The sequence below is a fragment of the Girardinichthys multiradiatus genome, chromosome 5, assembly GCF_021462225.1.
Source record: "Girardinichthys multiradiatus isolate DD_20200921_A chromosome 5, DD_fGirMul_XY1, whole genome shotgun sequence".
NCBI classification, from domain to species: domain Eukaryota; kingdom Metazoa; phylum Chordata; class Actinopteri; order Cyprinodontiformes; family Goodeidae; genus Girardinichthys; species Girardinichthys multiradiatus.
In genome coordinates, this window is record NC_061798.1 from 25,829,972 (window position 1) to 25,851,303 (window position 21,332).

Sequence of the window (21,332 nt, forward strand, 5' to 3'; positions counted from 1 at the left end):
CTCACTTTAACATGTGATCTCCTATTTACCTAATAATGTAATTTGTATTTAAATTTGTATTTGGTACAGCTCACCAGGAAGTATAAATAAACTGCTTGAAAACCTTTATTTAATTAACTTTTTTGCGCGTTATCACCTCCTATGAGGTTGTATTCTATGTCTATCTCTGAGTAGAGTGCGCTTGTTTGACTTGAATAAATATAGTATTAATGTGAGCTCTTTCTTGTCTCTGAGTTCCTAGCAGCCCGTGTTCGTGTATGAGGGAAGTCAAGGCCTTAATCTATAACTTCCTACATAATTATAAATTGAAGTTTTTTATTGGGGATGACTGATCAAGTAGTTTTTTTATTCATTCACTGTATATAGGTATATAGGTATTTTTGTACCCCAGCCACAAAAAGGTAAAAAAAATATCCTTTAAATATTGCAACATGTTTCTTCTAACTGGAAGTAATATTAATATTTTGAAGAGGCCCAACCAGACTCACAACTTGAATCCAATAAAGAATCTGTGGAGGAAGTTAAAGATTAAGGTGATGCACAGAGCTCTGCCAAGCTCAAAGACTCAGAGCTCATTACCAACAATAAACCCTCTGAATATCAGACGTAACTCACAAAAAGCTCGTCAGCAAGTATAAAAAGGGTTTGATTGCTCTAATGCCAACACAGACTTTTCATTGATCAATGATAAGTGTATACATCATTTTTGACATACCATTTTTTTAAATAAAAAAAAAAAATTTAATTAAAACAGATTTTTTCAGAGTTCTTATTACATTTTTACTACCTGTTGAGAGACACCAGTCTAATTTTATATCAGAAATGAACTTCTTGTTTGAAAAAGTATTCATTCATTCATTTATATTCTATCCTGCTTACTCCATAGTGCGTCACCAGGGAGCTGGTGCCTATCTCCAGTTGTCTAGAGAGGTGAGAGGCAGGGTACACCCTGGACAGGTTGCTAATCCATCGCAGGGACACAGAGACATACAGGACAAACAACCATGCACACACTCATTCACACCTAAGGGCAATTTAGAGAGACCGGAGTACCCGGTGAGTACCACTCATGCACGGGGAGAATATGCTACCAACTGCGCCACCATGGGTTTCAGATTTAAACCTGCCAGGGGCATGAATAATTTGGGACTTAAATGTTTATGTACATAAAATTACCAAGCTGATCACACAGAATTTACTGTGCAAAGAGTCATACCAGTTGCAGCCACGCATTTGTGATCAACACTTGGTTCTTTTCATCCTAGAGGGAAACAAGAGAAGACAGAGAGGATTGTCAGCTGGCGGTTGAAGTGGGTGTAAACAGATAGAAAATGAAAATATGCTACAATGAGAGACAAAACAAAAGGCATGATTGGTAAACGTGATTTGTGAGATCATGAGAAAAACTGGCAGCGAAGTTAAAGCTGCATCCAAGCTCAGTCAGAGCTGATGTGTTCTCTGAATGCCAGTGATGTTCTTCAGTTTATTTGACACAATGCCATATATTTATGCCGATTTGAGCAATGCCACAAATGTAATAAAATGACATTCAACGAAAGTACCAAAAACGAGCAAGTAATGAAGGTCTTCATTACTGTTATCGAAACACATTTATTTGTTGATTTGTTAGCATTAAATGAAATAATTACTCTGAGAAACAATAGAAGTATTTTTATTGTTGCTTTTTGTGGTTTTGCTGTCGCAGCTTCTTCTCAGCTGGCACTGATGAAGGTCTGTCCTGTAAACAAACGATTAAATGGAAAACAAGTGATCCTTGAAATGTTGTAAAACATTGACATTTTAAAATGAATTGCAGTATTTTTTTACAGGTGACTTACCTCTGTCTCTTCGTCTGCAGGGTGTTCAGGCTAAAAGACTCCCAGGGGTCCTGGGCATCTTTTAAAGGTTCCGGAAGAGACAATTTATGGATTGAAAAGAGGGAAAGTAAACTTTGCACTTGTTTGTCAGTGTGTGTATATGTTCTGTTTAGCCTGTTTCATGGTAGGTCCATTAATTGGAGGATTTAGTAGGCTTTGAGAGGCTGCCTGTTAAGGTCATTGGACACTGCTGCAAAGACCTTGTGTGACCTGTTGAGCAGGCCTCTGTGTCTGTACCTGTACAATGCTGTTGAAGAAACATCTGGTTGGTTTGCCTCTTATCTCTGCCTCAAGGTTTCTGCTTAATCCATCCACTAAGGACCATTCTAACAAGTGGTGTGAGAGGCCGAAACTTTCTTGAAACTTTTACAAAGAGTAAAGGTTTTAACAAACATACAGGTACAAATTAACAAAATCAAGCAAGCCTCACAGGAAGAGCCAAGAGCAGTGAACAGCAAGATCCTAGAGAAATGCAGCTTCAAGTGGACATTTCTTATTTCTTTTTTAGAATACTTTATTTAGAAATTTTCCACGAACAAAGTTATAATAGTCAGGTCAGGATCCAGAACAATATCCCTTACGTAGTAGGACACAACTGAAATAAAATACATTTACATGACATGGCAAAAACAAAAACAAAATAACAGGGAGGAGGGATTATGTAAAAATATATAGGAATATATATGAATCACAGAAACAGGGAGAGACAGATGGTCTCTCTATTGTTTATAGAACGTACATACAGAAATGTTAGTGAATCTAATGTGCTGTTAGGTTTTGCATATACCTTAAAAATGGTTGCCATATTTTATGATAGGTCTCACATCTGTTCTGCATCCAGTAAGTTATTTTCTCAAGGGTCACACAACTATTAATTTCACAAAGTCACATTTTAATTGGAAGGGGGCATCCGATTTCCACTTTATTGCAATACACTTCATAGCAATTGCCAAAAGGACTTCTGTAGCATGATTTGTCTCTAGACTGGAATTCATAAAGTTCCCTAATAAACAAATTTCACGGTCCACTGGAATCGTAACTCCATAGATGTTTGATAAAATTTCACACAGCCCTTGCCAAAACACCCGCAATTTAGAACACTGCCAGGTAGTGTGGAGGTATGTGCCTTCCACTATGCCACATCTAAAACAAAGAGCGGATATATTAGAGTTAGACTTATGTAATTTATGTGGCGTAATATACAGCTGATGCAAAAAATTGAATTGTACCAGCCTAAATCGAGCATTTAGGGTAGAGGTGACCCCTTCTCTGCACATATTTTACCATAACTTCTTCTCAATCTATCCATATCTGTTGTGGTTAGAGTCGACATGAGGGCAGTTATACACCTTGAGATAGTTCTGAATAATGGCTGGCCTGTATGACACATATACTCGACTGGAGACGTGGGAGGTAGCTTCCAATTTCCTTTTTGATTGGTTTTAATAAAGTCCCGTAATTGGTGGTAGCTAAGGTAATCTTAATTTGTGAGCTTAAACGTCTCTTTTAACTGTTCTAGGGACATAAACACTCCATTTTTATAGCAATGTTCTAATTGGCTAAGACCTTTTCTCCTGCCAAGATCTAAAGTTGCCCATCTGAAAGATCTTTGGTAGCAATCAATTTCCCCATAAAGGACATTTAGATAAAAGAAAGCCTTCTAAATAAAACATTTCACAAAGTTTTTACCAAATTTGGATTGGATGGATGATTAAAGAATTATCAGTTGCAGTTTGATTGTTTTTTTATCCCATTTATACAGAAAATTTATTGATGCCTACTCTTTCATCTCTGTTATTTCAATTTGAGCCATGAAGGAGGAGTCTCAATATCAATCATCTGTGCTTAGAACCTAAACTGAGCCACATAATAGTACAACTTAAAATGAGGGAGCTTCAGACTTCCTCATACTTCAGCGATAGTTTATCCATACTCAGTCTTGGTGTCTTACCATGCCAAATACATTTTCTGAAAAAAACGCTATTGGGACATGTATTGGAAGCAACTGAAACATATACAGAAATCTAGGAAGGGTATTCATCTTAATGACATTGATCCTACCAAGTAATGCGAGAGGTAAATCCATCAATTTTCCCAAGTCTTCACTCACCCTCTGAAGCAGGCTAAGTTGAGCTTATAGAGATTTTTAAGGTTACTGTCAACAAACACTCCCAAATATTTAAAACCCATAGGAGCCCATTTAAAAGTGGACATGCATTGAACTCTACTGTAGTCAAATACAGACAGCGGCAAAAGTTCACTTTTTTCCAGGTTAACTTTGTATTCAGAAAATGAACTGTATTTACCCAGTAGCTCCTGAATGTAACAAAAAGAGTGTTCCGGATTGGTCAAAAATAAAATGATGTCCTCCGCAAAATGTAAAATCTTGTGTATATCAGTGCAAATCTCAAAGCCACAAATATTAGGGTTTATTCTAATGGACTCTGCTAAGGGCTCAATGCCAAGCGCAAAGAGGGCGGGGCTTACTGGTTCTCCCTGTCTGTTGCTTCTGTAGAGCCGAAATTGATCAGAGGTAATCCCGTTGGTAATAACTCTAGCCTAAGGGGACCTATAAAGAGATTGTATCAAATCTATAAACCCAACACCAAAACCACATTTCTTGAGGACACAAAGCAGATATTGCCATTCAACCATATCGAATGCCTTTACAGCATCAAGTGAGACAGCTACACTTGGTATCTTTTTTTTGTTAGCAAGATGTATTATGTTAAACAGACGCCTCAAATTATTAGTGGAGAAGCAGTTTCTAATAAACCCTGTTTCATCTGGGTTGATAAGAAGAGGTAGACACCTTTCCAATCTCCTTGCTATCATTTTTGTAACTAGTTCGGTATTGAGGAGTGAGATTGGTCTATAGGAGGAACATTTTAAAGGATCTTTCCCTTTTTTGTGGATGACTGTTATAACACCTTGAGAGAACGAATTTGGAAAACACCTGTCCCTCCTGCTTTGCTCAAGGACATCCATCAACAGTGGTATAAGAAGATCTTGAAATTCTTTATAAAACCCAGATGGAAGGCCATCCTACCCAGGTAATTTATTTCCAGGAAGTGAATTAATAATATCTGATAATTCAGTCCTAACAAAGGGTTTGTCCAAGCTCTCCCTCATTTCTTCTGATAAACATGGTAATTCAATGGAGGATAAAAAGGACTCAATTTCCTGTTAATCCACCTGAGATTGTGATGTATAAAGATCCGAAAAGGTACTTTTTAAAGGCCTCATTAATTTCTTTGGGATTATGCATTGTATCTATTGACAGTTTTTCTATATTAATTGTTCGCTTGTTTTCCTCAGTTTTAAGTTGCCATGCAGTTCATAAAATTGTTGTTTAGATCTAGTTATTGCCCTATCTGCTTGATATGTATTCATAGAATTGTATTTTATTTTCAGATTCACAAAATCTCTGTACCTGTCCTTAGTTGGGGCACTTTGATATGTTTTCTCGAGATCCTTAATTTGTCTTTCCAGAGTATTAAGCTCTGCATTGTATTTTTTCTTTATCTTCTTAGTATAGCATATAATTTGGCCCTTCAGAAAGGCTTTTAATGTGTCCCAAAAAATGAAAACACTAGGTGCAGATGGTCTATTTCTTAAAATGAAGAAGTAAATCTGTTCCCTGATGAAGATACAGAATTCAGGTTGTTTTTAAAGAGTAAGATTGGGCCTCCATCTGTACCTTTCAGTCACCTTGTCGGAAATGTGCACCAACATCACCAGCGGAGAGTGATCACTAAGTAGTCTTGGAAGATATTAACTGTCAATCACACAATGAAATATCTGACTAGAAATCAAAAAATTATCTATTCTGGTATGGCAGTTGTGGGGATGTGAATAAAACGAATAATCTCTATCCAGTGGATGCATCTGCCTCCAGACATCCGTTAACTTTAAGTCTTTCATAAATGAAATTGTGATTTTAGCTGATTTAGAGAGAAGACAGGGTCTGTTAGAAGATCTATCAGCACAATGTCTAAACAGAAATTCAAATCCCCACCCACCACATGAAACCCAGGTGCTTGGGAGACCTAAAGAAAGACATCCTGTATAAATAACTTGTTGTTATAGTTAGGTGCATAACTGTTCATAAACATCCAGGATTCTGAATACATTTGCCCTTGAACCATATTATATCTACCCGAGGGGTCCGATGTAGTTCTTTGAAATTCTTCCTGGGGAGACTCCAAGAGAGTTTTATGTGTGCCTTACAGACATGTTTGCCAAGTGGTTAAGCCTGACAAGTCAACAGTAAAAAAAAAATCTGCTGAGAAAATTATTCTGGAAAGGTTTGTGAGGATGATTGAGCTGAAATTTGAAGTGTGGATTTGGGAGCATAACCCACACACACCAGAGAAGGTGGCACAACTGGCAGAAGTATCAATGGCAGCCAGACGAGGAGCAAACACAGTAGTTTTGGAAGGGGCACCAACTTTGCCCACAAACGTCCCCTGGGGGTGAGCATGGTTATGGTCAGGGCATCCTCTAGCGGCAGACAGATCACATCCAATAAAAAGTCATCCCAGGTTTGTACTGTTCCCAGACTAACTAGAGAGCATATTTTTCAAGATGCTGCTTGTACTACACCAGTGATGGTCGGCGTGAGAAAACTTTGTTGGATGTTAATTGTTGGGATGTAAGACAGTAGTTTTAACTTGACTTTCTTAGTACCTTAAGATAAGTGGACTGAGGATAAGTCTCACATAATGGTAAATGGAAAATGGCCTGTACTTGTATAGTACTTTATTTAGTCCTAGGACCCCAAAGCACTTTACACTACAATCAATCATTCACCCATTTATACACACATTCACACACTGACAATGGTAGAGTAAGTTGTAGCCACAGTTGCCCAGGGACAAACTGACAGAAGCGAGGCTGCCATACAATCGCCGTCACCAATCGTCAGTAGCTCTTGCACAAAGTTGCCAGATGCAGTTACTGGGTAATGATGTTCCTATTATTAGATTTTTTTGTAGCAAGCAGAAACATTCTGCAAAGTACAGTACCATTCTTGCCCACAGGAAGTAGGTAATGCCTTATTAGCACAAGCTATAAAGTCCTAGGTTGAAGCACCATCTACAGTGTTCAGCATGGTAACGACTAGGCTCGGAGTGCACAAAAATACTTGAAGGAGCTACCATTTTTTGAGGAAGCGGGACCAGTCAAACCCTCTAAGTCAAAGGTTGAGAGAAGGAGAGAGTGGTTTAGAGGCATTCCTGAACAGACTGTTTATGGATTGAGAAGAGGGAAAGTAAACATTGCACTTTAGGATTTAGTATAATAGATTTAAATCTAGAAACTGAAATGTGTTTTTAGATATTTACAATGATAGATAATGTTTGTTAAATCACGTATTCTGATGTTTTATCCATTTTGTAGATGTTTGTTAATGTAGGGTAAATGTTCTGTTTATCCTGTTTCATGGTAGGTCTGTTATATTATTTGCCTTTTAGCTCAAGTTTCTTCACCCATTGATTGTCATATTTTTAGATAGTGATATAAAATGTTTGATATTTGGACATTGCTTTAACTCGAAATTCAGATTTTTCCTCATGAAGTAATAACTGATTTAGGTTATCACGTAGTCTTCTACTGAAGCTGAAAAACCAGAATAATGCAGCTGGCTCAACACATTTTCCTTTATGTAGCTGTGATAAAATCTATCAAACCGAAACTCCTTAATAGTTTTCTTTCTTATCAAATGTATCCTTCTCATCTTGTTTCTTCTAGTTTTTTTACTCTCTCTGGAAACTTGGAGATTGGTATCCTGCGAAACACTCACACAGAAGAATGTGCTTGGATATAAAAAGGTCACACTCAGGTTTTAAAGTTTATCTGTTGATCCCACACAGAAAAAAAACTATTTGCTCTACTAAGATTCCTGGTAGTTAAAAGCCTTTTAGCTTACAGTTTGTTATGGTGAAAACTTCCCTGTTTTATCTGTCTTTACTTCAAATTTCCTATTAAAACCCAATACCCCTAGAGTATCAACAAGCTGTTGATTTAGGCTATACTAAATAAATTGTATTTATGAATTCATTTTCCAAAACTGGTATATCTTGCTCAGGACAGATCTTATCTCTCTGTCAATTGCTTACCCCTGTGCAAATGGATGGTTACATTCTAAACAGGCGCATACACTGTCAGCATGGAGATAACCATCCTTGGTCACAATGATGTGTACAATAAGGTTAGTAGGAGCATTTTACAACCCAGACAAAGAGAAAATATTAAACTTCACACAGAAAAGAGATACTAACTGTGAGATATTAGTGCACACAAATGCCTTAGATGTTAGTTAAAGAAAACTTTTCACCCATGCAGGTGGCATCAAGAGGTATTAAACATATAAGAACCATATGACCTTGTCTGTTGTTTGAAAATGTTTTGTCTGAACTAATTTCAAGACATGCCAGAATCCTTATGAACAATGTCATTTTTGGGATTATGAAATGTTTCAGAACGATTATGTCTTGGTCTTAAGAAGGTGTTCTAGAAGGTGTCCTAGAAAATAGTAGTATAGAAGCAAATAGAACAGTAGAATCTCTTATTTTACTGGATGTCTAGGATGACATAGCTCTTACATGATCCCAAGTCTGTCTCTGACTGGGTGATCAATCAAGACTCTCTGAAGTGCATATGTTATCAGGTGTCAACTTACAGACAAAACACGATTGACTGATTCATTATCATGAACAAATGATTGTCTTCTAATAATTGTTAACATTTTGCTATTGACGACAAGCTAAACATACCTTTTCTATTTTGCTTTGCAGCTCTAAATCAGTCTGCCAAAATCCCCTCCATCTTTTCTAGGCGTCTTTACCTCGTCCCTTCCTCTTTTCACATCTTATGTAAAGCGGTCCTTTCTACACCTCTTTTATAAAGGCCTTCTTCTCAGCTGCTGAAATGGAACAGCCCCCTATTGTGTGCTTTACAATGCAACATATTTCTGTCGCTTTCATGTGTGATCTACTGTCTAGCTGTGGCAATTTGGCTTTGCTTTAAAGCTGCAATGTTTTTATTCTGTTTTGTGTTTGACCTTTCTGCCATGGTGGCCGGAGGGATTTTAGACAGCTGTCTTGTGCCATGTCAACCTGTTTAAACCAGCTATAAACACTCTAATCTCCTCATGTATTTGCTCAATGGTTTTGGACAGGAGACAAGGATTTTATTGAACCCTTATCTGCATTTTATTGCAATTAATCAAATATATAAATATCAATGAATTTATTTTTCGATGTAAATATGCTTGCAAGTGGCTCTAGAAATGGCTAATCATGTGTGGAATAGATTTATTTTTATCACAAAAAAAAAATTAGTTCAGCTTTGTTTTTCACATTTAAATCAAAACAAACAAACAAAATATTGGTCAAAATTGTCTTAATCAACATATAATGTGAAAAACATCTCCGATGGTGAACATTATCCAATGCTTCTCATCTGTCCTTTCAAATAGCTTGAAAAACAGTGGTGGTCAAATTTCTTCCGGATATCAATGTGTCCAGTTCTAATACTGAATGACCTGCACGGTTTATTAGGAGCTCACTCAGAAATATCTAGCATTTCAGTCAGTTTTACAGAATAAAACATAAAACATGTGCACCTCCAAAGCCTTAATGTGTCATTTTTATTTCCTATAAAATGATCTATAGCTATGTCCTGTGATGTAAGCAGTCATTTTTGGACAGAAGAGAAATGGTATACCCATTTATGTGATGAGCAGTGTAATGATATAAAAAAGGAAATTACAGTGCCTTCGTGTTCCTACCCCTATAACTTTGAGGTGGAAAGAAAAGGATTAATGCTTTTTTTCTTTGGCAAATGCAAATCTGAAAAGTGTGGCTTGTATTTGTATTCAACCCTCTCAAAATAGCTAAAGCTGAGTCAATTGGAGAGTGTCTGCATGTTAAATTTCAACTCTTGCCAAAGATTCTCAATTAGAACTAGGTTTGGACTTTCACTAGGTCACTCTAAAACATGAATGTGCTTTGATCAAACTCATAGCATTGTACTTTTGGCTCTATGTTAGGTGTCATTGTCCTGTTGGTCTGTGAACCTCCACACCAGCCTTGTTAGGAATAACCTTGCCTACTATTACTTATAGATGAGCTTTCACACACAGACCAGAATGTAAAGTATGAGTGCTAATGTTTTCACTTTTCTTAGGATAATAATCCTCAGTGACCTAGAGTTTGAGATGAAGTTTAGTGTATTGGGTTGATTGTGGTACGTACTGTAACAGGAGTGATTAGATTGCAGCAGCCACAATTAGATTCAGGGTTGCACCTGCTATTACACACTCTATCAGATAGACAGCAGAATGGTGACACCTAGTCTACTGATAAACAGAGAGGGAGTGTACATCCCGTGCAGGGAGTACCAGACATAAAAACTATGTGTGACCTTCTTTCGGGGCTGTTTCGTCACTTCAATCACTGAGCGGGTTAAGGACGGCAGCCATCAGCGCTGATCTCTGTAACCATTCCTTTGCCTTATTTAGAATAAAAGTGTTGAGAGTATAGAACAGTTTGAGAGTAATTCCTTTTAAGAGAAAGTGATTGTAAGCAGAGGTGACGCTTTTGGGGAAACGAATTCGGGGGAGATCCGAGGCATCTGTCCCCCAACAGGGTGCGGTAGCTCGGACAAATTGGTGTTTCCGCTCGGTTCAGCCTCAAATATTTTGCTGCCTCTAACAAGTATTTCTCCAAGATTCCCTGCATTTAGCTCTAATCATCTTCCGTTAAACACTGAGTAAGTTCCTAGCATTGCTGCAGAAAAGGAGCCTCACAGAATGATGGTGCCACTACCATATTTCATGGTTGGGATGGTGCGTTGAGGGAATGTAAACTCTTAGTTTTCCTTAACACATAGCTTTTTATATGGAGGCCAAAAGTTCAGTGGGTTGCATCTAACCAGAGCACTATCTTGAACTGTTCCTTGGTCTTCATAATGCTGCTTGTCGAATGATGAGATACTAAGATTGAGTTACACACAGGTGGACTCTTTACTAATTAGATGGCTTCTGAATACTGTTGGTTGTATTTGATTTGATTTAGAGATGTCAGTAAAAAATAGGCTGAAGACATATTTAAACTACACTTTTATGATTTTCATTTCAAGATATCTGTTTCCTTCCATGTCAGGAGCATACTTTACTTTCAGTTATTACTTCTGGGAATTTATATTCATTGTTTTCAGTTTGAAATCCTTCCCATGCTGCTTGCAAGCCTAATTTGTGAAATAATGGCTAGCAAATAAAATTGTTGTTTTAAAGTTGCTGTGCGACATCTATCTCAAATGTTGCATGTTATTGAAAACCATAAAAAATGTGTAATGTTCAACGTAAAACACTGTTTTATTTACATGAATTATCTTGATTTATATTAGTTAAAGTTTTGGTGGGGCATTCATATAGTATGGTGACCAATCTGTGTGTATATGTCTGTTTCTGTCATCACTTATGGTGTTGGACTCCATCTGTTGACCATAATCTGACCCAGTTTTATGGTTACAGAGTTACCCAGGAGCAGATGGAGAAATCAAAGGCCACATCGCACACAAATGAACTCACAAGCACAGCCAGCTTTACATTATTCACAACTGCCCAGTAAGCATTAATTCATTTGGTTTTGCCAGCTTATCCATTATGTATTGAGCCAGCAAACAGCATAGCTAACAAGGCATACATCCATCCTTTCTTTTCTATACATTCCATTATATTACATACATGTGAACGCAAACAAAATATGCAATAAATAATGTAAATAACCTTAAAATCCAACTATGACAGAAAAATAAGGCACTAAATGGCCACATAGAATGTTAACTGAAAGGAGAAACGTCTCTCTGGAGGGAGCCTCACTTAATTATCTTTTCCAGTTTGTTATTTTAGAGTACTGTAACAATTAGTTATAATGTTGTTTCATACGCTACTTTCCATTATATAGCATACATAAAGGCTGGATCAGGGATCTGATGGCGTGTCGTATTTGTTATTATTGGTTGAGCGCTCCGTCTATGTGGAGAAACTCACAGACAAAATTCCTTTTGATGATTTACATGGTAGAGTTTAATTTTGCACCTCTAAACACATAAATAAAAGGAAGAGCTAGTGGGGAAAAGGGAGATGTCTTTTCTCAGCACACACTGATGAAACTGAATGTGCGGAGGGAAAACTTGTTTCAAATACTCTCTTGATAATCGATTTTACAATAAGTTCAAAGAATGATGAGATGCAACATTCACAAGATGTGTGCATTTATATTTTCCAGGACACAAATGCACATTGAATGCTTTTGCAATGTGCAAAGAAACCATGGAGAGTAGTCAGTATGGATTGGAAATAATTTAGGTGGCAACTGACATTTTTAACTTTGCTTCTCCTCAAATATGCATTAGAATAAATAAAAAAAACACACCACATCAATAATCTGTAGCAATGTCAGGCCAAGTTCCACAAGAATTGGTGCAGAGTCATTTTGGACTGGTCTCTCCAGACGGTTGTAGTTTGCCATCAGGTCATGGTACAGCTTCCTCTGGTACACTCCGCCATGACAAGCTGGATGGGAGAGATAGACAGATACCTCAGGAAATCTGGCAGAAAACCAATTCAACAAAAATATTACAATGTAATAGAAGGTAAAGGATACAAGTGGTTTGTAGTGAAAAACAGAAACCACGATACAACAATAATACTACAATAATACAAATCCCATTTGGCAGTCATCCTAAATTGTCATGTTTTCTTTAAATCAAACTAAGAATAAAATCTGGCATTATTATATTGATTTTAGATAATTAGCCTTAGTGCCTTTATTTACAGACTTCACTGTGCCTTGTATTGTTTCAATTCTGGAATTTAATGACTTATTACAGAAAGCTTTCTGCTGCATTGGAAAACTTGAAATGGGGATTGTTCACGAAGGAAGCTGGTTATATAAAACCAGTAGCACAAATGAAAGGTAAATTAACTCAAAAGGGGTAAAGGCGATAACCATACAGAGTTGTTTCACAACACTGAAAAAGGACAAAAAAATAAATATTGATGTTCATGTTTCTAGCAAATTAGCCATATTATTAATTAAAAACATCCAAAATGTTCATTTTAATCCAATCTGCCTTCTTGTTTCTATCTCTCACACTGTTTATGCAAAACCAGTCTGCAGAAGAAGTGATTAAGTCAAAATAAACCTTTTCTAATGAGCATATTATTAACTCACTGAACTCTAATTTGTTGACTGTGTCTCTCTTGTTTCCATTAGGTCTCACCAGAGGGTTTCCACAAAACAAAAACCAATGCTTCTTTATCAGGAATGAATATTACACAGCATTCCATCTGCAAAGCGAACTCAGTTATTCATGAATGAGTAAAGGTTGTCTTAGGCACCATGTTTCTGGCATTTTTCCCCCTTTGACTAAGGCAACGTTTGGTTTACAATTTAACAACAAAAAAGACAAAGTGAATTGTGGAACAGTCTCGCTTATATAGTGTAAATCATAAACTGAATAATTATTCTAAAGTTTGCCACTGTAGGAAGCTAAAGATTACAGACAAGCATTAACTTCATTTCTTAATTTGATAAAAAAAAAGCAACTCTCAAAATATATCCTTATCATTAACTAAGAGTGTTTATGCAGTGCAGAATGCCTAATACATTCCAAACTGCTATGTATTATTTACATTTATGTTAATTTATGTTCATACTAGAGGGGTTCTGCTGGCCCCCTCTAGCCAAGACCTACAGCATGCACTGGGGTGGTTGGTAGCCGAGTGTGGAGGGGCTGAAATGAAGGTCATCTCCTCCAAGTCTGAGGCCATGGTTCTCGACCGGAAAAGGGTGGTTTGCCCTCTTCAGGTTGGAGGAGAGTTCCTGCCTCAAGCGGAGGAGTTGAAGTATCTTGGGGTCTTGTTCAGGAGTGAGGGGAGAATGGAGCGGAGATCGACAGACGGATCGGTCGGCTGCCACAGTAATGGGGACGCTGTGTCAGTCCGTTGTGGCGAAGAGAGAGCTGAGCCGAAAAGCAAAGCTCTCGATTTACCAGTCGGTCTACGTTCCTACCCTCACCTATGGCCATGAACTTTGGGCCATGACCGAAAGAACGAGATCCCGGAAACAAGCGGCTGAAATGAGCTTCCTCCGTAGGGTGGCAGGGCACCCCTTAGAAATAGTGTAGCGGTATTATGGAATCAGAGTTTGAAACATTATTTCTGGGGTGCCAGCCAGGACTCTCTCCTGACATATTTATTCTGCATTCCAAAATCCCGCACAAGGGAAAAAAAGCAGAGACATGCTCATCACCCAAAACATTGATGGAGAATCACCCAACAACCACAATTTAACTGTCCCCAGCAAAAAACAACAAAAATCCATAATAGTCTATACAATAAGAATTAACTCAATTCAGTCAAATTCAGTTCAAATAAAAATAAGCCAGTTCAGGCTTTTCCTCTCGCCAGTCCAATCCATCCAAAAAACTAATAGAAGAAAAAACTCCATTTCGTGTGTTTTATACACGCACAAGGAAGCAAAACAAACACTGTGCTCTGCGGCACATAAAGTTAGACAACCTGTATCAGCATCTTTAAGCTGACAGGTTGTTTTGTCACTCACGGTACCGGCGTTTTAAAACACTCGATCCAAATGGTGAGCTTCTGATGTGAGCCAGACGAACTCTCAGGTAATCCAAGATCTGCTGCTGTTGTCTCACGAACTGTCAATGCCACACACTCCACTGCCACGCATCATTTCTCTCAGTGGCGTTCCAACCGGAAAACAACGCTTTTTGCGCCGGAGGACGCACGTCATAAAAAAAGAAATGGGCGGGGAGGTGAACAAAATGCGTGTCCAATCAGGCCGCCACAATAGGTTGATGAACTCGGAGAAGACCCGCTGCTCCTCCACATTGAGAGGAGCCAGTTGAGGTGGTTCAGGCATCTACACCAGATGCCTCCTGCAAGCCTTCCTCGGGAGGTTTTCCAGGGACGTCCCACCGGAAGGAGGCCCAGGGGACGACCCAGGACACACTAGAGGGACTATGTCCCTAGGGTGGCCTGGGAACGCCTTGGGCTCCCCCCAGAGGAGCTGGAGGAGGTGTCTGGGGAGAGGGACGTCTGGGTCTCTCTAATGAGTCTTCTGCTCCCATGACCCGGTACTGGATGAAGCGGAAGACAACGAGTATGAGTACGAGTATGTTCATACTCACAATGTATTTTTCAAGACTGTTTAAAAACCTCAAAATAACCATAAAATGTTTAATGTAACATAACAGAGTCTGGATGGCAGTAAATACTTTACACTATCTCGGTCCTACTAAATCGTTTTTATCTTTGCAGATCATTTGGTGCAACTATTTTAAGCAGCTGGGATTGCTGCACAGAGATTGAGTGAAACTAAAACTTTCTCTAATGTCCAACAAGTAACACTTCAGTGCTTATTACAATAGAATTTGCAATGACAAACTGTTGACTGCAGTGTGAATAAGCCTATTAATCTGCACTACCTTTTTAAGGTGGCCAGGTTTCTTCCCTCCTTTTCATTGTGATTGGTCCTTTAATCTCAATTCCAGATGTTTTGAATGAGCAAACACATATCCAGCTTCAAAGTACAACTTAAGCGAGATGTTCGTTGGTGAAGTTAGTTAAACTAAATCTCTCTCTAAGAAAAGAAAACCTGTTGAACCTGCTTTGAAATGCTTTTCAGTGCACCTTTGGAAGCACTGAAATGTCTTTGCTGTCTTGATGAAATACATTAATTACTTGTCATAACACAGAAGTGCATTCATCATGGAAGGTTTGCAGATATCTTTTGTATTCAAAACCTGTCAAATCTTTTTATGTTCATGCAACATGGCCACAAAGAAAAGCCCCCCTATGAGGAAGTTTTGAATGTACAAAAATAAACCACTCAAACCAACATCAGGTGGGTTTTAACACAAAGCAGAGTAACAGCAGCATAGTTGGTGTGAGCAACTCCCCCCACATGGCTCTGTTACTAATCCTCGCTTGCCAGTTGAAATCTGTGAACTAACAGTTCAACAAAAAGGTCTCTGACTCTGCTTGAAAGGTTAGGGGGTTCCTTATTTTCTCTAGTTTCTTGTAGAGATATATACTGTACTGTATGACTTTTTGTGAACAACTGCGTGAGCAAATAGTCCAACAGTTTATGAGCAATGTTTCTCAACATACAATTGCAAAGAAATTAGGGATTTCATCATCTACAGTCCATATTATCATTAAAGGTTTGGAGAATCTGGAGAAATCTCTGCACATTAGAGGCAAGGCTGAAAACTAGCACTGAATCCCTGTAACCTGCGGATGGCACTGCATCAAAAACCAACATCATTCTGTAGTGGGCTCAGGTACACTTAAAAAACCATTGCTAGTTAACACAGTTCGTCGCTAGATCTACATGTGCAAGTTAAAACTTCAGTCAGTCATTTTCTACTGCTTCTTCCATAGTGGGTCGCAGGGAAGCTGGTGTCTATCTCCAGTAGTCTACAGGCAGGAGGTTGAGTACACCCTGGACAGGTTGCCATTCCATCGCAGGGCAACACACAAACACACACTCATTCACACACCTAAGGGCAATTTAGAGACACCAAGTAACCTAACAGGCATCTCTTTGGACTGTGGGAGGAAGCTGGAGTACCTGGAGAGAACCCACGCATGCACAAGGAGAACATGCTAACTCCATGCAGAAAGAACCACAGCCAGGAGTCGAACCCAGGACCTTCTTGCTGCAAGGCAACAGTGCCACCAACTGCACCACCATGCAGGCCTAAGTTAAAACTTTACCATGCAAAGTGAAAGCAATATATTGACAATACCCAGCACAGGCTTATCTGGGCCCAACCTCATCTGAGATGGACTGACGCAAAGTTGAAAAGTGTCCTGTGGTCTGACGAGTCCACATTTCAAATTGTTTTTGGAAATCATGGACGTCGTGTCCTGTGGGCCAAAGAGGAAAATGATTATCCAGGTTGTTATCAGCGCAAAGTACAAAAGCCAGCATCTGTGATGGTATGGTGGTGTGTTAGTGCCCGTGGCATGGTAACTTGCACATCTGTGAAGGTACCATTAATGCTGAAAGGTACATACAGGATTTGGAGCAACATGTGCTGCCATCCAAGCAACCTCCTTTTCAGGAACGTCCTTGCTTATTTCAGCTAGGCATTGCCAAGCCACATTTTGCAAGTGTTAAACAGTGTGGTTTCGTAGTAAAGGAGTGCGGGTACTAGACTAGCCTACCTGCAGTCCAGACCTGTCTCTCATTGAAAATGTGACGCGCATTATGATGCGTACAATACGACAACGGAGACCCTGGACTGCTGAGCAACTTGTACATCAAGCAAGAATGTGAAAGAATTGCATCTACAAAGCTTCAACAATTATTGTCCTCAGTTCCTAACACGTATTAAGCGTTGTTAAAAGGAAAGGTGATGTAACACAGTGGCAAACGTCCTATCCCAGCTTTTTGGAATGTGTTGCAAGCATTAAATTCAAAATGAGTGAATATTTGCACGAAGAAAACCCCAATAAAGTTTATCAGTTTGAACATTAAATATATTGTCTTTGTAGTGTATTCAGTTGCATATGTGTTGAACAGGATATGCAAATCATTGTTTTTTTATTTTAATTACATTTTACACAATGTCCCAATTTTATTGGAATTGGGGTTATACTTCTGTATATGTTATATATATATATATATATATATATATATATATATATATATATATATACCTATGATGTCACATAAGGAAACAGTGTATTTCAGATATTACCTTAAAATATGTATTCGTAGGTGTGACTCCGATTATGAAAATGTTAATGGTATGAAATGTTGACATCATTATCTGGACTGTCCCAATTTGTTTAAAGACATAGCAATATTAGTGCATGTAAATGTCTGAATTTCAAAGAATGGAAAATAAATTTTAACCTTACATTATTCTGGCATTTAGCAAATAGAAATAATTTTGTTAATCCTAACTGACCTAAAACAGGAAACGTTTAGTTTGAATTAATATCAGACTGTAAGAAATAAAGGACACATGTCTTTTTATACAATGCATGTAAATATGTGGCTTCAAGTCTACAAGTGTCCGCTGACATCACCAATCACCGAATTATTTCAGTACTGAAACTTGATCATTTCACTACAGAAAAAGTTAACACTGAAGCCCATTTGGTTCAATAAAAGAATCACTGCTTGGTTTTCATTTCAGAAACTTCTAGTTATTGTTAACAAGTGATGTAAAAAGTTTTGTTGTCTTTATATCATAATGTTGTCATTGATTTTATATTATAACATTACAACTGGGAAAAATACATTTAAAATAAAAAAGATAAAAGGTGATCATCTAAAATAAAATAATAGCAGAAAGTAGCAAAGAGGCAGTGATAGGCTACATTAAGATTTAGTCATTCCCCTAAAAAAAAAATCCTTCCATCCAGAAAATAATAATAACAATTCTGATAAACTTCAAATATAGGTCCTTAGACTGCAATCAAGAGAACATTCACTTATCTTGTCAAATTCTTCATCCTTTAGACTCAGATTTTAATTGCCAAAGAAAAGGTCTCAGCGCTCATCTCCTCACTGACCCTTATCCAAATTAGCCATGGTCCCAACATATTTCACCAATTACCAAGTGACAGCCTGGATATCTGTGTCGCCACAAAAACTGTTGGGGTGGCTTATCAGCTAATGAAGCAAAAATAAAGAAAGATGACTCACTGTGCATTCATGTGCAAGGGTGTTGGCAAGTGTCAGATTAGGTACCTCTAAATCTGAGGTTGAAAGGAAATCTACATAATGGGAAACAGTGTCAGCCAACAGAAATATGGAGAGGCACTGGAGTGAAGTGAACCAAGAAAAGACATTCTGAGTAGTAAAGAGCCCTGTCAGAGGCCTGTTGCAAAAAGATCCACATATCTAAGTGGCAGGCAACATATATTGTAATACAATCTTTAAGGTACACAGTGGAATAACTATTAAAGTGTGTTATATATCTTTCTGAATGACCAAAATTAAAGGAATTTATACGTTATATGAAGTGCAAAGACTGCCTTGCTGCTACATTGGAGACGTGTTCTGTGTGGTTTATGCTAGGCAAGGCAAGTTCATTTATATAAGCACATATTTTGGACCATATTATTTTTGGTCCAAACATAATTACTTTAGTTTTGTTTTTAGTCAACTGAAGAACTTTATGTCACATCCACACATTGATTTATTCTATGCATCTACCCAGTGCAACCAAACCCAGTGGTTTGGTTGGCAGTGTCATCTGCGTAGTTATGGTAACTTTTCTTGTTGATTATTGTAATCTCAGTGGGAGTATGTAGATATTGAATGGGAGGGGCCCAAAGATCGAACTTTGGGGAACCCCGCATATGTTTTTGTCAACTCTAATGTAAAGTTACATGGTGACACAAAGAAGTCCCTGTCCTTCAAATAAGACTTAAACCAGTCAAGTACTGTACCAAAAAGACTGACCAGTTCTACAGGTGCTTCAGTAATATACCATGTCAACAGTGTTGAATGCTGCACTGATGTCCAATAAGACCAGCACGGTGCTTCTTCCACAGGCTGTATTCATGCGAATATCATTATATCATTAAACACCTCAACAAAATCAGTATCGGTACTGTGGTGAGCACGGAAACCTGACTGTAGTGCATTAAAGCGGCTGGTCATAGTTAACAAGGTATTCACTATTAAAACACAGTTTTTTTCATTAACCTTAATGATAACTGGAAGATTTGAGACCAATAATTTTGCAAAAGCAACTTGTCCAAATTCTTCATTTTTAAGTCCTGGTGGCAAAAACCTGACAAAAGTTTGGTTTTTAAAATGACAGTGTAAATTGTTTGCTTTGCTTAAGAAACTGTGCTGTAGGTTGTGCACATTATTTAATTGCTAAAAAAAAGTTAAACCTTAACAAAACAGGCAATTGGTACTAGAAATGTTTAACATTGGCAGATAGACTGGCCAGAAAAGCAAATGTTTATTTTCAATGCATACTCTGGTAATTTCAACTTGCATAAATTGCTTCTATTGATTAATTTGACGGGAGGTTAAGTCATTTTTCATAAGCTTAAATCGGACTGGTCATTACAGACAAATCCTATTAAACAAAACAATTACTAGCCTGCACAGATTCAATGCATGTTTCCATTTTCTCATTTCCATAAGCAACTAGAATGGCTGTACATGTTAAAGCCAGTTTGCAGATTGTTTTCAGATGCTTATGTCTTTATAAAAATATAGTAAAGTTATTTTGATCTTTATGCAAGTAGTTACCAAAGGACAGATTGTTAAGAATTAAAGTGCCTAAAAATGTCACACAATTCCACCATATAGCAAAATTTTTTGAAAGTCAGGCTTAAGCTTGCACATTCACTTTTCAAAATGCACAATCAGTTTCCTGATTTCTAGCTATCACTGTATTGTAAAAGATTTTCCCACGGGACTGCAAAAGGGACTGTGTCAGCTGGATTGGTATTATTTGCATTTAAAATATTTCATTTCAGTTAAACTTTGCCAAACTACATAGTGACAGAAACCTACAAACGCAGATCTCCTTGCCATGCTGAGTGAAAGTTACCTTTATCATTGTAACACAAATATACACTCCTAAAAATATAAAAACTTTTGGAACCTTGCTTAATATCCTCCATCTCTCAATTGTTTTGTGGTCAACAACTGCAACTGTTGACAGTTTCCAAAAACCTAAACACTTACTGATACAGTAATCAGTATCAAACTACTCTTTATATAGTCTAAAACCATATCTGTTCATATGGCAATTAATCTCAATCATTTAAAATTTCTCAAATTTCCTTTTCAGTAACCACTCAGTATCTGACTGATTCATTGCAACTCAGTTTTACTGCTTAAGCTTTCACTGCAAAAAAAGTTTCTCTTCAGTTCAACTGCATGTAACACAAAATAAAAAACTATTTTGTTTGAGTCTTTCACTCTTCATGGTACATCCTGCATTCAAAATAATTATTTACACTTTTGGCATCCCTGCTGTTCCCATTCTTTCTGTCACAGTTGACAATCACAGTTGTTGTTTTTTATTCTTATTTTTCTTTTTCTCAAAGCATTGATACAATGTCAGTGTTTGATTCCTAAAGAAAAAACTGCAGTCCCACTGAATTACATAAAAGAAATATGCTGTCATATGTAGAAATTGGTAGAAGACAATTTTTGACAAACTCTCTGATTTTCTACAAAAATAAAGTGGTATAATGGAACCAATACTAGTTTAACAATACTAAAAAGGAATGGTACCTTAACCAAAAATTTATGTATAAAAAGTGTTAGAATTATGAAACAGTTTGATGAACTGTAAATACTCGTATTTCTTTTAACACAAAGTTTTAGTTTAAACTTAAGTGCTCAAACTGTGGGTTCTGCA

The 21,332-nt window shown here is 37.6% G+C and overlaps 1 protein-coding gene across 2 annotated transcripts in view; it reads right to left on the minus strand.

Annotated features, from left to right (window-relative positions):
- The window catches only part of LOC124868947 (neuronal acetylcholine receptor subunit alpha-7-like), a 59,313-nt gene that overhangs the window by 32,491 nt on the left and 5,490 nt on the right, over positions 1–21,332 (minus strand). The window contains exons 2-3 of one of the 2 annotated variants that reach the window (XM_047366607.1): positions 12,320–12,459; positions 1,217–1,261 (exon numbers count right to left, since the gene is read on the minus strand). In XM_047366607.1, coding sequence (XP_047222563.1) covers positions 1,217–1,261; positions 12,320–12,459 — 185 coding nt within the window. The remainder of the gene's footprint in view (positions 1–1,216; positions 1,262–12,319; positions 12,460–21,332) is intronic. The other variant, XM_047366608.1, reaches the window with a different exon arrangement.